This window comes from Canis lupus, chromosome 23, assembly GCF_003254725.2.
Source record: "Canis lupus dingo isolate Sandy chromosome 23, ASM325472v2, whole genome shotgun sequence".
In the NCBI taxonomy this organism is placed as follows: domain Eukaryota; kingdom Metazoa; phylum Chordata; class Mammalia; order Carnivora; family Canidae; genus Canis; species Canis lupus.
Genome location: NC_064265.1, coordinates 5,820,043 through 5,846,427, shown reverse-complemented (window position 1 = coordinate 5,846,427; position 26,385 = coordinate 5,820,043). Strand labels below are relative to the sequence as shown.

The window sequence follows — 26,385 nt, the reverse complement described above, 5'->3', positions numbered from 1 at the left end:
ATGCAAACTATTAGCAGAAAATAGAAAATATAAGAGACAGTTTAAGACATTAGAAAAGGTGCCTGCATTTTACAACTTTGTACTTGGAAGTGTTGGACAAATGACTTTGCAGTATTCTACTGGACTCTTCTAAAAATAAGAGGTTCATTTAATAATTTACCTGGAATTATTCTTTAATGTGTTAATCAGAAACTCATGTAAGTCTATGCCAGTAGAATCCGTGTATTCTTGGCTGCAATCTGAAACAAATAGCAGGATGGATTTGTCAGGAATGCTGATAAGGAAGAGGGGTGGAAAGGTTTCCCTCTTGCTGGGTATATTTTAGATAAAGCTATTGGCGTGAAGGTACAGGTTTCAAAACTAGCAAATCAGCAGTATAACACTAGAATGAAAACCAGATTTGAGATGGAGGAACCCAGTAGATCCTGAGTGTGGAAAGATCCAGCCGTCACAGGAGGGGCTGTGGGCACAGTAGGGTAGGAGGTGGGTGGGGTGAAATGTCACGTGTTCATTCCCTGCTGTCAATCAGCAAGGCCATGAGCTACACGTGACAGGTAGTACCAACCCACAGAGAGAGCTCTCAACAGCTTGAGATTCTGGGAAACCCTTTTTCTCTTAAAACAGAGAGGGCAAAAAGTGAAAGTTCTGTGATAAGACCGTCTAAATATTCATCAGTACAATAGGAGGGCACTGAATATTTCCAAGCCTTTCAAATCTTCTGATGCTGGCTAAAGCTTAATTTCTAAAGCCATTTTAGGAACCTGCACTTCTTTACTCCTGTCACACCTTGGGTTTTAGATATTCAGTAGCAGAAGTAATCATTATAAGCAGATACATGTTTACAGAGCATAATACAAGCAGACATCATTCCTCAGCTGATCAGATGCCTTGTTCTTTCTCTGTTATTAAAAAAAAAAAAAGTCTACTGCAAAGCTATTTATTATGGTATTCTTCATTTTAACATAACTTAGTTTTGTTTTAACCTTTGTTTCATTTTATTTTTTTGGGTTTGATTTTTGTACCACTGTATGTATGGCAACAATCTGAAAAGTCTGGACTATGGCTTTGGGGTTTGAGAAGGTATAGCTTTTTTATTTTCTTGGAAAAAATTTTATTGAAGTAGAAATGTATATTTTTTTTAGGTGAGACATGATGTGGTGGGTTATGTGGGTTGCAGAGACCAAATCCATTTGTGGCAGATACAACGTCAATCACATATTCCCACCCAGGACATTGACTTATTTACGTCTATGCTTTGGGGACAACATCACTTGTTGGCTGTGAATTGCTAATTCATTATCTGTTTTTTAAGATAAACATGGAAGTTAAGATATAAAACTGAATACCATTACTGTACATCAGCTCAGGTTAATCAGACTAATGAACCTGAGTTAAGAGCAGATTTATACTCAGTCTTTTGTACAAACTTATCATTGAAAACAGAAGACCCAAATGAAAATCCAAAGAAATAAGTGAGCCTAAAAATAACCTTTCTTGATACACAAATAATGACACCATTAACAGAAAGGAAATAGAGTTCACATCTTTTACACACACACACACACACACGCATACACATATAGAAGTATATGCAGAGTCTGGTGGCAGGTGAATATGTGTGTAAATCGAGGATGTACTCTGTGACTATTTATCTGTCCAAATTCAGTAAGTTAAGGAAACATGTTCACATTCACCTTTTGATAACATTCTGATCTTGGGTTTTTCAGAGGTTTTATCTTTGTTTTTATCCTTTTCTTTTTCTCTTTCTGAGTCATCTTTCCTAGATTTATCATCCTCTTGCAGGCTGGGAAAACTGGAAAGCTGTAAATGAATTGATTCCTGTTGGGGAAAAAATATAATAATTTAGGGCCAGATTTAAGACTCTCTGTCTGGTTCCATTTTGCATAGAGGTTATTAAATACAGGAAAATGAAAGCCAGGAGCAGATTTTTTTTTCTTAAATGGTAAAAAAAATTAAACCTGTCAGAAAAATAATTTCCCTTTAGGGTGAATTAAACTTCAGAAGTCAATGGGAGGTCATGAGAAACATCTAGTACTAAAACTTAGCCTCATGAATATTAACTTTAAGCAAGTTACTTTCCCCTGGATCATACCTCTTATTTCCTCTACAGGTTTATTTTTAAACACTTAGGAAACATTTCCTTATCAGTCAGCTTACGTCACAGCCACTGCCATGTCTCAAAAAAAGGAAAAAAAAGCCTTTTGAGTTCTTTTTTATAATTCCTTATAAGGAGAAATCTGCACAAACATAGACAGATATTACGAATCATAATTACAGATAGAACAGACATAAAGGCCTTAATAGCCAATTTACAGTAAAAAGTCTGTTTTAGAGCTACATCAACAATGATTTCTACTATTTACAAAAACCAAGCTAGGTGCAGGAATCCCAGGTATGGATGATTATCACACCTCGTTTACAAACGCCATTAGTAAGTCATCGTAATATACGGTTAGAATCAGCATTGCCTTTTAGAAAAGGTAGAAAGCAGAAATATATTTCCCATCAATTAAATATAAATAATATTTTAATTTTTGTATCAGTCAGTTCTTTCCAAAATGTAAAATCTCTTGAACTGATGCTTTGTACACTATTGACCATTTACAGTATTGGGACTGGATCCACTTTTATATTTATTTATTTTACACTGGAAACAGATCGCCTTGTTTTAATCCACATATCAGCCATTGGGCTGATAACATGTTCACTGTTTTGAAGAAGAATGAGCCAAATCATAGCTTTTAAAAAGTTTTATAAAAAGCCTATCCTATGATTAAAACTATGACAAATTAACCAACATTAAACCTGCTTTCTCTTATGTAAGAGATCATTTGATGGGAAAGCTTTTTTCTACCAGTAACATTAAAATTTATGATGTGAAAGAAAAATATTCCCAATGACTAATAGTGTTTCTAACTAAACTAATGCTCCTGTACACGTGACTAAAGCAATGCTTGTACCTCCTCAAATTACGGCCATCTTGGGATCCTTCGGGTTCTTGATAAACCTGGCTAATCTAACAAGCATAAAACAAGACCACCAAAACCAAGTTTGTGTTTTAGTTGGGGCTCCATTGTGAACTCCTAGCTGGAATAAAAAGGCACCACAGCTGGAAAGACATATGATAGAGAGGAGGAAATAAATATTTCCTTCTCATGATAAATATTTATCTTAGCTAGATTTCCTGACATCTACGTGTTTATCCTGGGGATGGACAGACACAAAATATGTAAAACTGAGTGTAACTTGATTATAGATTCTTTTGTCATGTGATTTGGGACAGAAATGTCTTAGTCTGCAAAGGTTCAGGCTGATTTTAAGGTTTTGATTTGCTTCTGCTTGCTAAGGAAACAGCTGGAACATTTCTGGTTCAGAAAACACAGTTGGGGGTTGGGGAAGAATCAACTCAATAATTGAACAGGAGGGGAAACTGAGGGCACCAGGCCATCAGAGTGGTTGGTCTCATTGCTTCTTCAAAACCTATTGCATCCCCCAGCCTCTGTCAGTTTGAGTCTACAATCAAAGAGGCCTGGAAGCATAACTACAAGAGCAGAGGCTAAAAGACATCTTCCACCAAAAAAAAAAAAAAAAAGGACAAACTCACGCCACGTGTGGACAAATACTATTCTCAGAAAAATACCTATCTTTTCTATACGTAAATATATATTCTGGTGTTGAAAGAACACACAAAAGTGCTATAGAGTTGGTAAAAAACAATCTGTTATTTTTTAATATTTTTATTGATATGCTCAATAATAAAATACAAGTGTTAATAAATACATTGGTACAGGATAAGTTTATATCCAACAACAATAAAAGAATGATTCAAGTCACAGTAATACACTGATAGGTAAAGAATATAACATTAGAAAAGCAAAACTCCTTTAACTGAAGGACAGACTGAACCATCAGCTATGGGTCTGAGATCAAGTAATACAGGTAGCAAGAGTTTTTCCCACACAGGAAAATGAAGGCAGTTTTCAAATACTGTGAATATACAAATATTAGGGAAGCAATACAATCCATATACTGTTACTGTATACGTCTGCCAGGGTTCTCTGGGATTCAGTTCCCACATTTTGTAAGTGCCGATGGTACCTAATGAAGGCATTTGCATATAAGCTCAAAGGTCTGCTTCTTTATTCCCTAAAAAGTAACACACCCACTGGCTACCATGTGTGTCTGGGTATTTTCTGTCGGCCGCCTGCTCCCGCCACCCCTGAGCCAGTCAAAAGAGAGGTGTGCGAGTTCTAATTCTTTCCTACACAGCTAGTCTTGGTCACTGAGCTTGAAACCAGCAGGAACAAAGCACCGATTGCATCTTATTTCTCTGTACCAACTGTATGGAGAAACTAGACTTAGGTCCAGAACGGGCACTACATACAGATGATCTCTTAAAAAATTTCCTCCTGGTACCTTGTCAAATGGCATGAGAAGCAGATTAAGTCTCTAAAGGCTGTCCTCCTCTGCCTGGTATTAGGAGTAGGGGACAACTGGGGCATGACTTCTCCCAGAGTCTGTCATTCTGCAGAGTTAACATATATTGTGTGCAGTACATTATAAGCCATCAATCAACATTTAAAAATATAAGCCATGATAGTCACATCATTCCCCCTTTTCAATCTCCATTAGAAATAGAAGCACAAATAAAATGCTGAAGAAAAGCCACACATTTCTCAGAGCCCAAGTAAAATAAAGCTTGTGTATGAAACATAGTGATGGCTAGAGAAAGATAGCTGGTCCATGCCTTACGACATGAGTGGCACGGTCAGAAAATGAAGCTAGGAAAAAAAAATACTCTTAGGACAAAATCTATAAGGTATTTATTTTTGGTCCTTTTAAAGAAAGTGCTCTCAATGCTGTCTGTATCCATGAGAAGAATTTAGAGTATTTCAATTAAAATAAAAAGAGGAAGGCAAACAAGACCAAACAAAAATAATGATATCTTAATCAATTTGCACTCCCCTGGGCTCAGATAAATCATTTTGCTGTTGTCTTGACTTCTCGGATAAAATAAGGAAAATTTCAGCTGCTAGACTATTTTTTATAAAAGCTAATACAATGCCTAAAAGGCAAACAAAAATAAATATGACATGAAGTTCCCATTTGGTCACGGGAGGGTTTTGACAGAATCTGAATTTTCAGGCCCTAATAGTGTTGCTATAAGGAGCAAAAATAAGTGGAAGAGCCCACAGTGATATATAATATTAAATTCATATAAATTTAATAATATGAAATCCACCATCACCTCAGATTTCATTTCTGGACAATTTTTCCAGCATTCGGAAATCTCTAACGAAAGCCCATAAAAACATGTCTCCAAAGATTAATGCACCTTAGTCACTATTTCCAAAGTTTCATAAGAGCCAAGAGTTGTGTTTCTTATAGGCAAGTGCATTTTGGGGAAGTGAGAGGTAAGAATCTCCAATAAGGAAGGAGATGGGATGCTTAGGACTATATTTGGTTCAGTCTTATCAAGAGAGAGCCTTTGAGGAAATTCGGCACTACCGTGCTTACTTTTTAAGTTTTTTTTTTTTTTTTAACTAAATTCTTTTGAATTCCTTTCCATTTGCAGTTTTCAGAGAGTCTGGAAAAAAACAAACGTAATACTCTGTGACAAACTGTTAAGCTAGTTTAGAATGTCTCATAAGCAGAGGATAAAGCCGGAAAACTCTCTTTATTTCTTCTCCCCCAAAACTCTGTGTGATGCCAGACTCAGACCCATGCACACGAAGACAGATCCCACTCATGCAGTTAGTGAAAGTGCCAGGGGGTAATACCTGATCCTGAAGACTTTCCCCTCCTGGTCTGGCTGAGGATTCTTCACAAACGGCAAGACTGCGAGTCAGTTTACCTTTCCCTGCTCCTGACTGGGGAGGGGAAAGAAGAGGCAAGGCAAGGCGAATAAAGACAACAAACAGAAAACATTCTCGGGGCTGTCAATTCCTCACCACCCTCCCAGGACCTCCCAAACCAGATTCCTAAAACGAGCTTCAAATTGGCTGCCCCGTGCTGTCTGTCTACACCGGCTTCAAGATTCAGAGCCCCGTGTTGGTGGTGATGCAGGTGGAGGCGATTGTGAATAACGTGGATTTAAGGGGCACCTGTCGCAAATTGGGCCCCTCACGTCGGAAACATGTAAGGAAGCAACTGCTGCCATTTTGTGAACATACAAGGAGAGAAGGATGACAGAAATTAATTTCTGCTAAGACTGAGTCTGGGACGGATCTGATTGAAAAGATGTTTAAGATGATGAGGGGAGGGACCTAAAACACACCGGCACCTGTTTACTCCAAGGGAGAAATCAACTGGCCAGACTAACACATCTGCCCCAGATTTTATTTAAAATGAAAACAAAAGAAGCTACTCATTTTGTGAAGCGCTGTCAAGTCCGCCATTGCGAAAACGGGATCAGACACATGCATCTGCGGCTATGGGAACCCTAAATGCTCTAACTGCAAAGCATACAGAGAGAGACAGAAAGACAAGTGTAGTGTCAACAGGACCTCGTTGAAAGCAGACAGGGCCAGTGGAGCCATCTGAACTGGCAACAAACCTGTTAACCCCCGTCTGAAATAAGCAACTGACAGCCATGATATCAGGTCAATGTGGCATCTCCAGAACCCTACCTTGGATTTTCTTCTTTCTTGGTTCTGAGCTGCCAACCGCCTCTGTATGTTAGAAACAAAGTCAAACAAACAAACAACAAACAAACAAACAGTAAACCAACAACCGGGGGGTGGGGGGAGAAGAGAGAGGGAGAGAGAAAAGAAGTGTCATTAGTCCAGAAATCAAGAACGTATTATAATCATTGTGGAAGGCTGCCCTGCCCTTTCTCCCTCAAACTTTTGACCTTTTAACTTTAGCTCCTTCTCCTTACAGCAGCAATTGGGTAGGGGGCGCAGGGAAGCCTGCCTTGAAGGCTTTGGACCATTTCGTGGTTATCTGCCTTTGTTCACTGATATACAAAAAGAGTTAACAGTTTGTAGTTGGTTCAAATAAATCAATACAGGCTATTTGCAAGTAGTTTGTTTTCCCTCTACCAAATCTCTTGCTCTTATAAATCATGGTGTACTTAATCATATCACTCTTTCAGTACCGTCAATCATCCCTCAACCCCCCCAGTACTCCCCCCAACCACCCTTTTCTAGGGCTCGCTCTGTCTCTCTCTCTCTCTCTCTCTCTCTGATTGTGAATTCTAAGGCTTAGGTTTGTTTGCTAATATGAAGTGGACCTTTGCCTGCCCTCAAAGGTCCACAGAGCTCACATCTTTGATTTTTCTTAGTCTATCATGAGCTAGGTCTTTGGCTTTCCCAGAAATAGCAAATCCATTTTTAAAACTCAGCTAGCCTAAAGCTGCCTCTGGGAGAAACCATTCACAAACTCGTTGAGGTGGTCTGGAAATCACTCTGGAGATGCTGTGCACACATTCAGTCATTAAATACGATCTCTGGTTATTTTATTTATTTATTTATTTCATTTCAAAGGGCATTTTATAGTACCTTTGGTCAGAAAAAAAAGTGATTAATATTTAGGAAAGGAGAGGAGTAGGTTTATGGATTTCCTATTCATTCACTAGTCAAACTCTTTTTTTAATATTGTATTTATTTATTTGTGAAGACACACAGAGAGAGGCAGAGACATAGGCAGAGGGAGAAGCAGGCCAGTGTGGGAGCCCAATGTGGGCCTCGATCCCCAGACCCCAGAATCATGCCCCGGGCTGAAGGCAGACACAACCATTGAGCCACCCAGGTGCCCCAATACTACTCAAACTCTTAAGTGAAAAAAAAAAAAACAAAAACAAATGAACAAACCTTCAAAGTATTCTGCATATGAAAGAAAGGAACTGCGCACAGTGGTGCCAGCCAAAGAGACCGGGTTTCCAAGCTTACCTGCAGTTCCAGCTTCTCCTCTTCATCCAGGCTCTCGGATTTCACAATGCCATTCTCTGGGGTGGCCGAATCCTGCTCAGTCCCGCCCTCCTCCACTACTGCCCGATTCAGGTCTCCTGGCTCAGACATTCTCCCAGACACAAATTAAAACAACAAGGTGTGATGCCCTACAAGGTTAAGAAGTCAGAACATAAAGTCAGTGCGTGGTGAAGCACTTCCTATTATTCTTGTGGTGTTTCATTTCTCCCTTTGTATTCAAATTCAAACGAGCAACTCAGGCATCTCTGCCAATTTTATACGAAAGGAGAATAATAAGGCAAGATCAAATCCAGTACCCAAGTCAGATGCACGAGGCAGATTCAGCCGCCCTGTCCACACCCCCTCTGCACCCGTACACACACACTTGTGAATACACCTTCCCAGGGAAATGGGTTGACAAGTCTTAAGTGGAGACACAGAACTCCCACACATCTACCAGGCCCTATGCCTCAGGACAAAGTAGAAGAAAAAGAAAAAGAGGGTACTGCTCCAAGTCTTGAAGAGATAACCCTCAGTGGCTGAGTCAAGAGGTGGTATTGGAGTTCTGCTGCATGTCTAAGATGATTCAAAAATTATTTGCAAGTTTCAACCCATAGACAAGCTTTCCTGGGCATACGGAATACTGTGTACTCTAGAAGTAGGGGCAAAATCAATTTAAGAGCTGATAATTCTGTATAAGTACAGGTTCTAAATTTGCAATAAACCTTTCGGGCCAACATTTTTCAGGCTTCAAACTGACAGCTACATTATTAAAAGCAAGAGTGCTCTCCTGAGCTCCTGCCAGTTGCTGGTGCTGCACAGAGCCTGTGGAAGGAAGTCTCTGGCAGGCAGCTCTAATGAAGCTATAGCCACTGAACCCCGCTACTATAGACTCACAGTGTACTACTACACAGACACTGGAAATGGCTTTTCAAAGTTAAAGCCTGTTATTATTTTTTTTCTCCCTACCTCCATACAACCCCTGACACTCCCCCTCCTGATATGCTGTCAAATAAGATTCATGAATAATTTAGCATTTACTTCCTCCTCAGTTTTTTTTTTTTTTTTAAGATGAGAGAGGGGAAAAAAGAGAAAGGAAAGAAATACAGAAGGAATGAAGGAAGGAAAAAGAAGAAAAAGAGAAAAGGGAATTGACATAGTGAAAGTCAGTTCTTCTGACCTAGAAAGTCAGTTCTTCCACAGAAATTCCCAAACAATGACTGTCCTCTTCCCAGTCATTACAACAGTAATGATTATTGGACAAATCAGGGCTATATGCGTTTGGGAGTGTTTAATCACCATTTACTAACTCAGTAACTTTATTTCCAACTGGATATAAGAAGCATAAGAAAAATCTAAACCACAGCAATTTCTGTTGCAAATTTAATAAGATCTACCATGACAGAACAGATGGTATCTAATGTTATCTTAAAAAAAAAAAAATGCAGGCTTACTTGGCAAAGGATTATGGGAACATAAAAGGAAGAGTTTTCTAAAGGATGGTGGCTGGAGTCTGTGAGTTACTGGTGAGCAATGCTTTTAAGTGTGGGGAAATTTGAGGATATTCCATTCAGTGCATTCAGATAGATTCCTCATATTTCGGTGACACTGGCTGGGTTATGTGTGTAGTTAACAAAGGTTCTGTTTCTCCATGGCTAACAGCCTGTTTCTCAATTTATTGGGTAGAGGGAGGAGATGGGACTTCTGTTGCCCTAACTCTGTCTTCAAAGCATTTCAGCACAAAAGCAGATTGTGACTAGATTTAAAATGAAATGAACAAATTGAGCTCTAATTTTATAAACTATAAGCCAGTTGAGTCCCTGCTATAGATCCGGTCTGTTTTGGTTACACTGAATGACCTCTTCTATGCAAACAGGCACATTTATATAATAACAAAATACAGATGAGATGACAGCCAGACAACAAGGCCTTTACCTTTCGTGCAGAATTCCTGCTGTAGGTCTTGGCGACTTACTAGCGGCTTCTGTCGTTCTACACCGGGAAAATCCACACAATCGATCAGAGACAACTGGAGTCCCATGTCCCCATTAACAGTTCAGAATGCCCATCTCCATGCGATTCCCTTACACAGTTTGACACATCATCAACCTGAAAAAAGATGAAAAGTCAATAACAATAATTGCAATAGTCATGGTAGGGTGAAGGACCAAATAAATAAGATCAGATTTTGAACACTAATGACCAGCTTCCAGCAAATCACGTTCACAGCTTGATCCAGCCCCACCTGTCTCGGGCTGCCTGCTTCTTCTCTAATGAAGGCTACAGCCCGGCTGTTCAAGTCAGAGCGGCACCCACGCAGGGAGCTAAAATTAACAATTGCATTATGCACTGAAGATTACTCACTTCAATTTTAACCTTTTTTAGTGAAATCTCGCACTTTGTAGTTAAAAAAAAAAAAAAAAAAAAACAAGCCTGTGTGTTTGCCTCAATGAGAATCCAGATCACCTATGCGCTAAAAAAGCCTTGCCTCCTTTTTTTTAACCAAAGTCTTTGTTTTCATTATAGATTAATATAATATACTTTAATGCTCTTTCTGAGACTCCTTTCTTTAGGAAAGTTATCCTAATGAGGCATATTTAAAGATTTCAATTTAACGGGCATTATCTATAAAAGTGAAAAAAAAAAAGAAAAAGAAAACTTTCACAAGGGCATGGCTGAGGGAGCATTTTCTTCCTCACTTACAGTTTGGAAAGAGTTCCTAATGTTCTCCCTGGGCAGTGAACGGGGTCCCCCCATTCCCCTCCCTCCCCATCAGGATTGTCACCACCAGCTGGGCATTCTGCTTGACAGCACAGAAAGACTGTCAGAGGGATTCAACAGATTTGCAAACTTTGAGCCTGTTGAGAAGAATCCATGCTATAATGTGCACTTTCTTTTTCTCACAACTCCTACCGGAGCAGCGGCAAAGACAGCTTGAATGCAGAGATGGATTCCTAATAATATTTGCCAAAACCAAGCGGTATCTCTCCCTTCTACTGCAACTCTAGGGCACACCTGCTAAATCCACCAGCATGCATACCTCTCCCATCACACACCCATCTTTGCAAACACTAAATGACTCTCAGTTATTTTGTCTCCAGTTGAAAAACACTCTCTGCCTCCCCCTTCTGCCCCCCTCCCTAGTTTAAATGAGCACAGCCGGTTCCTCACCGGATTTTACTGTGGTTATATTAACAACATATTGGATTACAACACCATTTGTTGTGCAAGAGAGAAACAACTGTTGAAGATGCGATCACTAATATAGTCAATAATTTCTAGCTATGACAGATAAGCGAACATGCATTGAGGACAAAAATGGATTGCTAATCAACAGTCATTTTAATTTTTCGATTTTGACCAGTTTCACCATGGCTACTATGACTAACACTTGATATTAAATAGAAGTCAACATGTCTTAAAATTACAATCTATTTAAGTAACCAGTCCATTATCTAATATGTCATAGAATAGGCACCAGTGATGAAATTACCACATGCTTTTTGGATTCTGTTTTCCTGTTCCCAAAGAAAATGAAGTTATCAAAGATCACCGAAATCTTTTTGTCTTCTTTCTCTGATCCTCATATTTGTACAGTGGCATTTAATCCAGCAGGCGAATGGCAATGCAGTTTTCAAATCTAAGCCTTAGATGCATTATTCCAGCCCCAGTAGGTGGATGCAAGATATAATTCTTTCCATGAAGAAAAAGGAAGAACAAACTGATATTCACGTAACCAACTCAGAGCGTGAACAGCCTGGATACATGTGTGTACGTAATTACCAGGACACGTTTTGAAATAGCACTGAGCTCTAAAGTCAGCGAGGTATTATTCTTGCATGCCTGAATCATAAAGTCATCATCTACCGAGATAAAAGGGAATATGGGCATATGGGAATGAGCAGAAAGGAACATATGGATCACAAATATTTTTGTAACTGATTAAAATTGTTCTCTTTGCTAAGAAAGCAGTGCCAGGAAATCAACCCTACTCCAGCTCTCTGTCCGCCAAACTACCCGACTCTTCCACTGCTATTTAATCTTAATCTGTTTAAATTTTTTCCCATGTTCACAAAAAGGCTAAATTATTTTTAACAAATATCTTTTATCCGACATTTGATTAATGGATATACTGGCCAATTTTTAATTGTTATAGTGGGAGGGGTGGAGGGAGCAAAAGGAGACCCTATACAAATGCACAAAATAAAAGTTACTGTAGTTCTTTCAGTGGAAACAATATTTTAATCATAATTTAAGGGATAAGTATTTCTTTAGCAAAGGCAGTCAATCGCTTGCAAACAAGCTATAGGAAATTGATCAGCAGCACTGTCAACTGTTTACGATGAGGAAAATAAGGAAAAGCACTACCACTTCTCATTATATTTATGTTATCTCTTCTCGAGGTTACTTTAGAGTTGAAAAAAGGAGCAATTGTGGGATCATGGGGATAAGAAAGCCAGTGAAAGGGGAGCAAGGCACAATGCTGGACTGTCACGTGGAGAAAACTCAGGATTAGGTTCAAATTCCAGGAGTGATTTAGTTCTCAGCGGATATCTAAAATGGGAAATTAAAGTTGAATTCTATTAGCAAGTTGGGAAGGTCACTTTATTAGTCACTTTCCTCATAATCCCTTCAGTAAAAATGAACACAGGATGACTAATCTTATACCAAGTCAATATAGGTAATGCATGATGAAATGCTACAATCAACATGTATTTATTTGAACAATTGAAATATTTCTCCCCTAATGTATTGCTCCTTCTTCTTTTTCTTTTTTCTTTTTTTTTTTAAGCTGGTCAAAGTTCTGCAAATGTATGCCACTTATAAATTGTGGTAATACAATTTGTCAAGCTGGCTGTGTGAGGTTTTACCGTGACACCTTAGAAACTAAAGGTACATTCTATTCTCAAAACAGTTACTCTGTTAATGCTTTAAAATATTCTGAGTATGTAAAATTAAGTTTAAAGAGTAAAAAAAAAATTGGAAGATGATCCTTTCAGAAATGAGATCCAATATGAGATGAACAGGGTATATATACTAACATCTTCAGCAAGTTGGAAATTTTCCCAGGGTAACAAAACCATCAATAACAAATTTTCACATAAGTTTCATTCCCCCCCCAAATTTTCTTTATCAATACAAGAAATGGTCAACCAGGAGGTCTATCCTTTAATTAAACTCTTTGGTCAACCCCATGCACAGGCATTCTATAAGATTCTTGAATTACTCTTGCAAATACCAAAATAACCAGACAATTGTTTTGTAGAAAGACCCTAAGGGCATGTTTAAGAAAAGGAATTTTCATACTAGGGTTTTAGGGGTAAAAATATTTTACTGAATATTCTTATTTGAATTTTTTAAAAAATTTATTTATTTATTCATGAGAGACAGAGAAAGAGGCAGAGACACAGGCAGAGGGAGAAGCAGGCTCCCCGATAAGCAGGGACTCGATCTCAGGACTCCGGGATCATGACCTGAGCCAAAGGCAGATGCTCAACCACTGAGTCACCTAGGTGCCCCTCGTATTTGAATTTTAAGAGCTTTGCAGCTTGTAAACATGTAGTAGATCATATGTAGAATATCACGTTTTCTTCTTTAACCGGTATAATAAACTAAATGCTAACATAACTTAGATCAACATTTAGCAAAATTCCAATAATGAGCATAACTGATGTCACAGTTTTGGACATAAGAACAGCCCTACAATAATCACAAGTGCCTTTAAAACAAGAGAGGTCTGATCTCCGTAAAAACAGCCAATGGAAAAAAGCCGATGTTTCCATTGTTCATTCTTATAACAAGTCTTATGGAACGTATACCATGTGCAAGGGTGTTCTACATTATGATAGGGTATTCAAGTCAAGTAATACAATCTCAACAAAACACTTTTTTTCTAAAAATACAAAAGAAAAGTTAAATACTTCTAATGGATCCACATGAGAAATTTTAAGTAATTAAGTAATTTTATTTTCACCATCCACTTTGTGATTATTCATGCAGTGGAAAAGAAAGATGATTTTTGCTTTTATAATTCTTAAATATTTCCTCAGTGTATCTCAAAGGCAAGAAATATAAATTTGGGAAAGGAGTCTAATGCACTGGATCTCAGAGTAAGTATTTGGAAATCCCCAAAGAATGAACAAATTGATGAAAGTAATGACATTAAATGTAGCTGGGGCTGATAGAAGATTTTACATTTGGGTTCCAGAAAAACAGGTTACATCACTTAGAATTTTTAGCTTAGACATGAGAAGACTTAGAAAGGACATCATAGCTATTTTCAAATGCTTAAGGAATATTCAGAGAAAGAGAAATTAGCCTTGGTCTTCCTCCAAAATTTAGAACTAGGAAAAAGAAAGAAAAAAATAGAACCTACCTTTTTAAACATAGAACTACCATATGACCCAGTACTTCAACTCCTAAATGTATATCCAAAAGGACTGACCAGATATATGTATTTGTATACCAGTATTCATGGCAAAATTACTTCTAACAGCCAAAGCGTTCAAAACAACCCAAGCGTCTATTGACAGATGAATGGATAAACAGAATGCACTATACACATGCAATGGGATATTACTCAGCCTTAGAAAGGAATAGAATCCAGATACATGCTACAACATGGATAGACTATGAAAACATTTTGACCCAGACACAGAACAAATATTGCATGATTCCACTTATATAAAGTATGTAGAATAGGCCAGTCCATAGAAACAGAGAGTAGATGTTTTTAGGGGATGGAGGTAAGGAGGAAAGGAGCTGCTGTTTAATTCGTACAGAGCTTTTTGAGGGATGATGAAAAAGTTGTGGGTATAGATGTGGTAATGGTTATGCAACACTGTGAATGCATTTAATGCCACTAAATTGTACATTTAGGAAAGGTTAAAATGACAAATATCATATTATGTATATTTTATTGCAATGAAAAAGAAACTACAAAACCTTTTTCTTCCTGAATATGATATAAATCACAAGTAAACAAATCAATATACATACAAAGGCATCAAAGGCAGAAAATGACAGTACAAGAGGAGGAACTATCATTCTACTTTACAAATTTCCTCTGATGTGTCGATAATATATACATGTAAAGATGGGTTCTGTGGATATAAGCCACCCAGGTTTGTACTTGTCTGACATAGATACCCAATAAAGGGGACCATCATCACCATATCACCATCTTAGCAGTCTTGTTTTTGGCAAGATAAGCTTTGCTATTTAATTTATTTTATCCAATGTGGACATTCCAAGAATAAAGAGGATAGGATGTTTCGTTCTGGTGGAAGGTTCTGCCAGAATCAGTGTGTGCGTGGCCAATGTGTTTTCACCCATACCAGGTAACAGACACTGCTTCTAACTGAAAAAAACAATTCTGGGCACATTCTTAGTGTAATGCAGACATGGGGCTGTCAATAATTTGGATGAGAGAGCTGGATGTAACAAAGCAGCTGGTCAGTAGGAGCTGGTCATGTCAGGGACTCATTTTTTGCTTATTTTTTATTGTAGAAAAGGAGAATTTTCTGACCAAAATCAATGCCTCAGAGAACAGCGCTAATAACCCTGCTGCCATAATTGAAAATAATCCAAGACTCTGAGAAAGCATTGAGGATGATATGGGCCTTACTCTGTGATCACTGGGACTGGGACTATTCTTGGAGATTTTAAATAGTCTCAACTTTCACAATCCATACCACCTTTATTTCCTATCCCATCTTAGAGCCTAGAATTTACATTTACAAGGTAATATCATCTATCTCTAGTCAGGTCCGATCTTAAAGAAAAAACAAATGTGCAAGTACCCAGAGACCCACAGCACTGCAAAGACTCTTGATATCAGCCAGTCTAGCCCACATTCCATCAGTGACCTGGGCAAGATCCACAAAAATATAGTGACCGGGTGGGGTTGAAAACACTGTCATTTTGATTGGGGATCAGAGCTCTTGTTAATACCATGTTCCTCTAGGGACGACTCTCTTAGAAATCTAGACCAGGCTCACCTAATCTATGCATTTAATTTTCAGGATAGTGCAAGAGAGACCAATAGATTGTTTTTCACTAGACCACTATCTTCCTCTCACAGGAGCCAGTAAATACTGCACAGAAATTGCACAAATACAGCGTCTGATGATGGTGTTTCTTCTGATTTTATCCCTAATATTACATGGACATATGTAGTTTTCTAGACATTTTTCTTAGTCTTTCTCTTTTAAAATCCTAAAAGCTCATAAACCATAATTATCAGAATGACCTAAAGTTATCTGCTAGCTATCTGCCCAATTTCCTCCTTCTACTTGTAGAACTCACAGTACCCATCTTTCCAGAAGCCATACAGGAAATCGCATGCCTGCAGGATTCTCAGATAAAGTGTGCTCAGGGTTTGCAGGAAGGCATTATAAATTTTTAATGTGGAACAATTAATTAGAATCTATACTGGTGCCAGAACACATGTAACCTTTAGAAATTAATGTCTCCCTCCCTGATCTTCAGGCAAAAAAATCAGGATCTTAGACTTGAGGAGTTGCCTTGTAATTCCAAGTATAACTAAAACACAATTTTTATGAACTTAAATAACACTGCTGGGATCTTGTTGATGGTGATACCATGTAACTTTGCCAAAACAAAAATGTTCCTAAATAATTAGATTTTCCAGAAATCCCACTGAGTTACACATTCATCCTACATATTTCTCTCAATATCCCTGTACTGTGATCTTCTACAACAAGCCATCCTATTTCAGGGATTGGGGGGTGATCAACTGAAATGGTACTCTTGCTTGGGTGTTATTCTTCTCACAGGTGCTCAAACATCCATATCCTAAATTCAGTCCAGTTCAATACAGTATTCAAAAATGTCCTCTTTTGGAGGATCTTGAAGCCAAGAAAATAATCCATTATCTATTCTCAGTTATTTGTACTGGAGACACCCTGTAATGGAGTGAGGATTTGTCATAAAATGCACATTCTCAACTCTGGCTTAACAGATTCAAAATTATAAAAATTCATCATGAAGCAAATAGGCACTTCAAAAAAAGAGAGGGGAGAAATATTAATTTTATTCAGCACATGTGACATGAACTCTTTGCCTTCATTCCTACAAGAAGTAAAAGAAGCATCTGTCACTTCAGAAACAATGAAACTTAACAAATGTGACGCAATGATAGGTGGCAGAGTGGGAGTCATTAAATGTTTGAGTCATTAAAATCTTTCTTGCAGAAGAGAAGAAAGGAAGAGACATGTAGATAAAATGAATAAAAGCAAAGATAAATTGATAAATTGTTACTCTGTCAGATGTTTGAAATGACCATAAAATTCATGTTTTTCCCAAATGTAAATTAGGAAAAATAAGAGGTTTTCACTGCAATGGTATCTTTGTTTTCCCTTATGTCAACATGTAGTGTTTGGTGCTATAGATTATGAATATTTCACACCTTAATGTTGCTTTTTCAGAATTATCATTAGCTAACATCGTTACCAAACCTAATCAAAAGGATTAACACAAGAGTTTAAATTACCCACCCATGATTTCACCTCTGCCTCCCCCGCACCCCCCAGCCCACAGCAGAAGAATAAAAAGGTTTTCCAAGGGAGGGAGGAAAGCAATCAAAGGGTGCTTCCCCAAAATAAAATGCTGAAATGTCCTAAGGTCTTTAGGGTCTCTGATTGCAGGACAGGCGTGCTCTACTCCCAAAAGGGAGGTAGAGAAGCAGGAGGGAGAGGTTTAGCAGAAATGGATGAATGCTGCCATCCTAAGTACAGCACGGGGAATTTCAGGAGACTCGGGCACAGAGGGAATTTCTACTTATGGAGGGTACCACCTCTCTGGGCTTCATTGTGTGTTAGCATCCTAACAGCAAGCTCTTTCAACAGAATCAACAACCCCACCAACAAATGTTTTTCTTGAGTATTTACTTTGACATGGATCATTTTGGCCTGTTTTCCCTAGATTATGACATTTTGTCCTCATATCAACCACCCCATTCACTGCCAGCCTATCACGGGGAAGACAGCAAGCTGCCTACTTGTCCTGTCTCTTAAGTGTGAAGTCTGCTGGTTGTTGACTCCTTCAATCACTGAATCTCCCAAGTCTTAGAAATGCAAATGAGTCATTTTTTAACAAGGCTCCCTATTTGAATCAAGTACTAAAAATCACTCTCCCCCCACTATTACATAAGTAGCACAGTGGTAGAGATTTCTGCTTAAGTCTACTTCTAGATTAACTTCAGTGCTATGAACAATGCCTGGCATGGAGTAGGGCTTGTTGCCTCAGTGAAGGAAAAGAAGCTCCAGATCTGTCTGCATTCTAATCAGTGACGACTGGGGGACTTTTCTGGGTTTCTGCTTTCTCCACCTAAAAGCCAAGGCATCTAATCACTCAGAGACCTACTTATCAATATGGTAAGGGTTAAGGTACTAAAAGGTAAAAGACAAAACCATGACATGTTTCTGAATGTATGGATCTCAAGACGGTTCCTGTCTGGCTTTGCTCTGATAGTGAGCCTATGCACTGGCGAGAGAGCATGGGAGCTTATTTATTGAGCATCTACTGCATGGGACATTCCATGACCTGCTGGATAGGATACCAGAGAAAGGAAAGAAATTATCCTGGACCCGAAGGAATTACCAATCTACCTAGAGAATTCGACAGACAAGAGATTCGAGAGCAAAGCAATCCAGACTAAAGCATTTAACACAAGCGACATACATGTACAAGGTTTTTTCAGTCTTCTGTTCTCAAAGGATGATTTTGACAGCAATCTTAAGGGAACCAGTAGATACAATTAACAGAAAACAGACAATCAAAGACATTTTTCCTAAAGATCAAAAGAAAATGTTGGTCCCCTGAATGGAAGATACACATGGCAGGCAAGTTTCTTCAGGTTGTTGGTAGTTTCTAAGTTTTCTTGAGAAGAGTGATGGCATCAATCAAATGCATACTTATCATAAGTCAGCTGGCCTTGCTCACATTTCCAGGCTAATGGGGTTATAGCAGTAGTGCCTCTCATCTCTTCTGAATCTACCTACCTCTTTGACTGATGACATGAGGTTTCCGTGAGTGCTCCCCCTACCGAGCTCCCACCCAAATATCAGGACGCCTCTCAGGATGAAGCGCTGTGCACTTCAGGTGCAGTGGCATTCACACCACAAAGAAGATGATCCATCTCCACCGCATGTGCCAGCTCTGCCCCCTTCTCCAATGCAAGAGCCTTTGACTTTTCCTGTTGTGTTTTTCCCTTCTCTATACCACCTAACATAGTTCTACACAAAATCACGCAGTGACAACCCTACAAACCCAGTCGTGAAAACTAAAAAGCCGCTGTGCTGAGGTCAACACATTTGCTAGCAAAGAATAGAAGTGCCCGATAAATATTTCCTGCTAGCCTCAGACTTCCATAAGATGATGCCCCTAAAAGACTGGGTAAATGAATGCCTTTGACACTGGCATGTTTTGGGTTCCAATGGGTGGCAACATTGTGTTAGAATTTTTCCTCACCACAATTAAATCTCTAGAAAGCCTATTTCAAAGGTCGATGTAGGAGAGCAACTGCAAAACCACCACAGGACAGGTGTGCGTTCAGCATCTCAAGTGCTGAAGAAGTGGTAAAAGTGCTTCAGATGATGCCTCCTCTTCTGGAGGACAGAAAAGCAGTCAGCAAGTGGAAGGAATGATTTATCTACATAGAAAGGCAGAGACTTGGGTGGAACAAATGTATAAGAAATGAAAACCAACATGCAAGGCAGTGTCTCCAAGCTTTTATTTCTAAGCCACCAAGAGTTTGGCTTGATCTAGATCCTGCTCTAAATATAAGCATTCTGAAGAAATGTTGTAGATGACTAATGTGGCCACTGGAATGTATCTTGGACTGGTGATGTGCTTAACTCACGGCAGAAATGTGATCCACACCAGTTTGTTTAAAGGAGAAGTGGGTATTTTCAGGAAACCTACAACCTAGAGTCTGCATTTTTGTGGCGCCCAGAGCAGCCAGGAGACGTATGAACTGGTGTGTGCCTGCTTGTGTTGGGTGGGACTCCAGCTCTAGGGCCATCTGTGACAATGCTTTTTGGACCCCAGATGCTACACTTGGAAAGTACATGTGGTTGGTCCTTTGAAAGAGACGGGCTGCAGTTTAAAGCTGGCTTGCCTGCGGCCACTCAATGTCAGAACTGCAATCACATGAAAGGCTAGTCAGACACGATGCTGTCTCCCTGCTTCTCCCTGTCCCAACCTCATGCAAAGTTTTTATTATTTTTTTAACAAAATGTTTTCACTTAAAGGGACAGTTAAAAGTTAAAGAGTTAGTTGCATTCATTCAAGACTACAAGCATTTGCAGGTGAATACCTTCTCCTTTGATGGACCCTCCTACCTTGGATGTTCCCTGTACAAACCTTCTGACAAGACCCTTTAACCCTGAGAAACCCACATCAAGGCAAATGGGCTTTTTGCTCTTTTAAATTCTCTATATTTTTAAATATCTAATAGATTTTGATAAACTTATAAAAATATGAGCTTTCACAAGCTCTGTGAGATATTACAGCCTGCTGGGGTTAGCCACTGATGAAGAAAGAGAACAAAATAGGTTCTCAAAGCACTCTGTGAAAGAACTGGCAGAAATGATCAATGCAATTCAAAAGACACATGAGCAGTCTCAACACAAGAGTTGAGAGATGTCAGCGTGTGGTCCCAGGGCTGACTGTTCCTGTGACTCTTGAGTTGTTTGCAGGAATTCCCAAGGCCATGGGGAGATTGAAGATTTGGGGTCATTTTATTTATGGATTCTATAATCCCTAAACTAAGAGCCTTGAGGGGGTTTATCCATGCTATACATGTGTCGAATCATTAAAATGAAATAGTCTTGAAGCTTACTTGCTTTCTAGGCACTTCAGTAGAAGAACACTGATAGGAACCTGACGCAAATTGACATTTCTATAAGGCATGAGGCCATCTCACCCACTTCAGTGTCTCTGCTAGGCAACCTTGCACTTAAAAAATCAAATGGATATAGCATCTCTACAACAAAGTAGGACAGCCTGATCCCTAGAATGAGGCTGGAAATTGATATCGCACCAAAGAACGAAAACATATGTGAATTCAGTTATTAAAAGTTTGCAAGAATGTACATCCGGGCTACAGATTGGAAATGCCAGGCTGAAATTGTCTGGGAAAGAAGCAAATTTGTGATTTGATATATCACAGAAATAAAATATTGGCCAATCTTATGTAACATGCAATACTCAGCTTTTGAGCTCCAGGCTTATATGTGATACCTTCAAGATTTTAAACATAAATAAAAAAGAAGTCAGTCATTTATTCATAATACATAGTAAGACATGCTCAGAAGTAGAATCTGTTTTGCTGGATATGGTCTCCTTCATAAAAAGTCCAAGACCTCAACACGGGGAAAAACTATACAGTGGGGAAAAATATCATAACCTTTCTTTACTCATAATGGTAAATTAGAAAGGAAGAGGAAGGAGGTGGGGATGGAATGAAAGGAAGAAGGCAGGCAGGCTGGCCCAACTGTCAGAAACAACATGTGAAATTTACCTGTGAAAATAGAACATGGACTATTTGGAGGAATGCATGATGAAGCCTGCAAAAAAAATAATTTTCACACATAGATTTAAACACAGAAAAACAAAAAGAGTCAATCATCCATTATTATTAACATTTAAACAGAGACAAGAGTGTTCATTAAATAAACAATGTGTTAGGGATAGCATTGCCCTGTATTTGCTAAAGTATGGTATATGGGAAAATATGCTCTATACTTCAAATGATTACATATTTTCTCTAAAAAATAAAAGAAGATATAAGGGAAGTAAAGAACACAAGGGGATCTTGTTACCTTCCAAAGTAATCTACATGAAGACAAGAAAAGTAATTTGATGTATAAGTGCCAATAAATTCTAATTATATTAACATAAATAACTAGCCTCACAAGGTTTACATACTAAGGAAGGATGAAAGTCTGTCTATCTATCTATCTATCTATCTATCTATCTATCTATCCATCCATCCATCCATCTATCTACTGAGGAAGAGAGAGTGAGGGATGAGGAAAGAATGAAGGAGGGAGGGAAAGAGGTGCAAGGAGGGAGAGACAGAGACAGAATGCATGTGTGCTTGTGCATATATAATTTGTCCAGGCATTTGAAACAATCCTCTGTGGTCTAAAACTATATTTATAACCTCCATTTTAATTCTGGAAATACAGGCTCTCTGTTGAAAACTCTACGGTCTAACTATTCCTATGAGGCTCGCACACACCCACAGATGCCAATTTCAGGTCAGGTCACAATTATTCTAATTCTCAGAGACCCCAGCATGAGCAAGAGGATAGTAACTCATGAGCAGAACATGTAGGCTCTTCCCTCTGCTGACAATCCACTGGACTCACCAAGATGCCAGACTTAAGGTGATTCTGCAAACCTCAAAAAAGTGCTGCCTATCTAGATGCTCCCTCGTGCTGTAGCATTTAGACATGAATTTAATCAGCCACATTTTGGAAGACTTTGTTCTTAAAAAAGTGCTGTGGTTACAAGTAAAAACCTTCCTCATTACCTGGCCTTCTCTGGGAGCAACCTGGTTGAATGGCCTGGGCTTTGTTGCCAGTTTTGTGACATGGCATCATTATTAAAAACTGGTTAGAAAATTTAGGAAGCTTTCTTTGAAAAGGTATTAGGATGCAGCATTTTCACATATTTTATCTTTTCAAAAGTTGTGCGAATGAGTCAGGAGTAAATTTATTGCTTTTTGTTTTTTCTTTTCTCCTTAAAGCGTTATGGCTGAATTATTTGGGCATGCCTCTTAGTGGATTTTCAAAAATAATTGCAGGGTTTTCTTGAAATAAGTATTGGAGCAAGTTTCTTTTACGACTAGCATTAATAAGTTACCGATATTATATTCACCATGGCCTATTTATTTATTTAAAGATTTATTTGCTTATTTATTCATGACAGACACAGAGAGAGAGAGAGAGAGAGGGGCAGAGAAACAGGCAGAGGGAGAAGCAGGCTCCATGCAGGGAGCCTGACATGGGACTCGATCTCGGGTCTCCAGGATCACTGCTCTGGGCGGAAGGCGGCGCTAAACTGCTGGGCCACCAGGGCTGCCCCACCATGGCCTATTTAAAGTGTACCCTCCAGCCTTCTTAATACAAACTCTATCTACACCTACACACACATGAACACACACACACCTGGGATATATGTACATAGAGAATGCAATAAATACAATATTTCTTAGAAGTAATATATACAGCTTTCCCCAAGAATTGTGGCTGCAATTTTTTTCTAGCCTTATTTTAATAGAGATATGTTCCCACAAAAATGAATACTTCAATATTTAGGACTACTCCTCCCCCCAAAATGGATAAAACAAAGTCATAGATGATACAGGGATATTCTAGTCACCATTCCTGGTACACCACTGCTGTAAGCCCAGTATATAAAGATATGCCTTTTTAAAATCAGTGTCTATTCAAGGATATATTTGGTGTCCAAATGCTGTCCCATTGCTGGCTCCCAGAGTGCATTATTTCAGAGAGCTGCTATATTGATATCATTCAAAATTTCATTACAAGTTAAGATACTGTACCCTCTAATTCCCCATTTCAAACTAGATTGTATTTCCCTTTAACTATAAGAATCTTACAGTGCCTCTTTCCTCTTTTCTTTTAATGCAGCACCTCTCCAGAATGTATTAAGAAGTAAGCCAAGCTTGCCATTTGCAACAATGTGGATGGAACTGGAGCGTATTATGCTGAGCAAAATATGTCAATCAGACAAAGACAATTATCATATGATCTCACTCATATGTGGAATTTAAGAAACAACACAGAGGATCATAGGGGAAGAGAGGAAAAAATAAAACAAGTCTAAATCAGAGAGGTAGACAAACCATAAGAAACTCTTAGTCATGGGAAACAAACTGAGGATCACTGTAGGGGAGGGTGATGGGAGATGGGGTAACTGACTGATGGACATTAAGGAGGGCACGTGATGTAATGAGCACTGGGTGTTACAGGAAACTGATGAATCTCTGAACTCTATCTCTGAAACTAATAATATATCATATGTTAATTAATTGAATTTAAATAAAACTTTTTAAAAAAAAAAAGAAGTGAGCCAAGCTACAGATGGAGCCCAGCTTTCAAAGAACATTGCAAAAAAGACTTGTTTCTTTAGGAAGAATCCATCAGTTACTTATCTCTCTTTTACATAAGTTATTTAAAAACAGGGACTATCCCTATTTTTATTGTACTGAAACACCAGACATTTAGTAATGGTTTGAGGAAGTACTAATTTAATAAATTAACACATAAATTTAACAAGTCATGAGATTACAGTGCCTTGTCATGATGCAAAACTGTGGAGGTCTCACTTTCAAATTAGCAATTATGTCCCCATTATCATTGCCATAAATCACATTGGTAAATAAAACTATTTTTACCGTGATAGAATTTAAGATTTTACATAAAAATGAAGTTAAATGCTAATATGAACAGAGTCAATTTGAAACAATTCCAATGCATCTATTGGATACTCACTCTGTGCCTGACATTATTTTGATGAAAAATATCATATAAATGGATTAATCCTTAAATATTTCATTTTGGAGTGGAGAAAGCTGAGTCAGAGAGACATGAAGTAACATAGCCAAGATTTTACGCTAGGAAAGGGTGGGGTTAGAGTTCAAATTCTGACACATGGGTTCCCAAACTTCAACTTTAACTGCAACACTTTGAAATGAGTGAGGATCACAGGTTCCACAGGCCAGATAATAAATAATAATGGGGTCCCAAAGTGATGCCAGGAGTGACTCATGAGATGGAGGGTATGTGCATGATGATACCTTTCTAAATATTCTCAAGTGAAATTTTTTTACTCTTATATTTAAAAAAGTAAACAAAAAGATAGAGAAGAAACCAAAAAAATAGTGAGTGAATAACACTGCAAGTAACTAATTTGCAGTGTTAATTGCACTGTCCAGCATGTTTGTGGGGCAATGTAATTATCTATTTAGTCAGAAAACACAGAAGTAAAGGTAATGAAGAAAATTGTTAATAAAAGCAGAAGTATAGAATAAGTACATCTAATCCAATGTGCAATAAAAGGAGCTAAGTCTATGAAAACACATTTTCATGGAGATCAAGACAAATGGATGTCAAAGACAAAACTGATGAAAAATACCCTACACACAAACCAATGTAATAAAAATTTTAAATCTACTTTTAAAATGCCAAAATAATAAACATTTAAATTATCGCAACATATCTTTTGCACTTGGAATAAATATCAAAATCAATACAACTCAATTGCATTTAAAAATCAAGTCATCTGGGCAGGCAGGGTGGCTCAGCGGTTTAGCACTCCTTCAGCCCAGAACATGATCCCGGAGATCTGGGATCAAGTCCCACATCAGGTTCCCTGCATGGAGCCTGCTTCTCTCTCTGCCTCTCTCTCTCTCTCTGTCTCTCTCCCTCTTTCTGTCTCTCATGAATAAATAAAATCTTTAAAAAAAAATCAAGTCAGCAACAACTGCAAGTGAGACTGCCCTCAAATTTCTTAAGAATTTGAAGATATTTTTATACAGAGCCACTGACTTGAATATTGTGTTTTAAACTGACTTCCCTCTATGAGAAATCAGCCAAAAAGTGCCAAGGAAAATTAATAGTATGTAGAGAGACCATGTAACTTCACTAAAAGAAATGTGATTCCCTTCTACATTGTTGATTTGGATTCAGAGAAAGGTACACGGGTGACATCTGTAATTGTATATAGCATTCTCCCTGTATACATCTATTCAACTCTTTTACTGAGCAGTCCCCATATAGGTTTGTCACTTTTAAACAGCTCCAGCCTGCAGCCACTGTTCTTTGAGGGCAAGGCTGGACCAAAGGTCTGAGAATTTGGAGAAAGACCAGTTGAGCCCTTATACCACGAGCAATGATCTGGGTATTTTCTAACATCACAACACACATCATTATGTTTTCCTTTCAAAGCCATAACAAACAGAATAAATTGAATACCACTCGTTTAATCTACATACTCTTAGTAAATACCTTGGTAGAAACAGGGGGAACAGAGACAACTAGAATATAACCCGCCTCTCCTGGAGGACTCGGACTTGAGGGGGGACTTGTATTAATTGTTTACAAAATTGGGTAGAGTCTGTTAGGTGGGCAAAAACGAGGGCGCTTCTCAGTAGGAGAGGATAGTTTCATGAACTCATGTCATGTTTACCCAGAGAATTTATTTCTGGTTTCTCAAATATAGGAAAGAACTTATCCTGAATATTTGATATGATCTCTTAACCTCCAAATGGATGTGTTTACATTACATAAAACGACTTGATTTTAAAAGACCCAGCAACTATTGCTCTGTAGAAATAGATACAGAGATGTGCATGGGTATCTCAATACAGTTTTGATTCTGTAGTTTCTTTAGAGTG

General features: G+C 38.4%; 1 protein-coding gene across 28 annotated transcripts in view; it reads right to left on the bottom strand.

Moving 5' to 3' along the window:
- The window catches only part of ARPP21 (cAMP regulated phosphoprotein 21), a 155,004-nt gene that overhangs the window by 102,768 nt on the left and 25,851 nt on the right, over positions 1-26,385 (bottom strand). For 23 of the 28 annotated variants that reach the window (XM_025461382.3, XM_025461384.3, XM_035705322.2 and 20 more), the window contains exons 2-7: positions 9,867-10,040; positions 7,914-8,080; positions 6,651-6,692; positions 5,802-5,891; positions 1,695-1,839; positions 161-239 (exon numbers count right to left, since the gene is read on the bottom strand). In XM_025461382.3, the coding sequence (XP_025317167.1) occupies positions 161-239; positions 1,695-1,839; positions 5,802-5,891; positions 6,651-6,692; positions 7,914-8,042 (485 nt within the window). In that variant the 5' untranslated portion in view covers positions 8,043-8,080; positions 9,867-10,040. Of the gene's footprint in view, positions 1-160; positions 240-1,694; positions 1,840-3,724; positions 5,609-5,801; positions 5,892-6,650; positions 6,693-7,913; positions 8,081-9,866; positions 10,041-10,134; positions 10,306-11,424; positions 11,731-26,385 lie in introns of those variants that run through there. The other 5 variants (XM_025461379.3, XM_025461383.3, XM_025461380.3 and 2 more) reach the window with 5 other exon arrangements.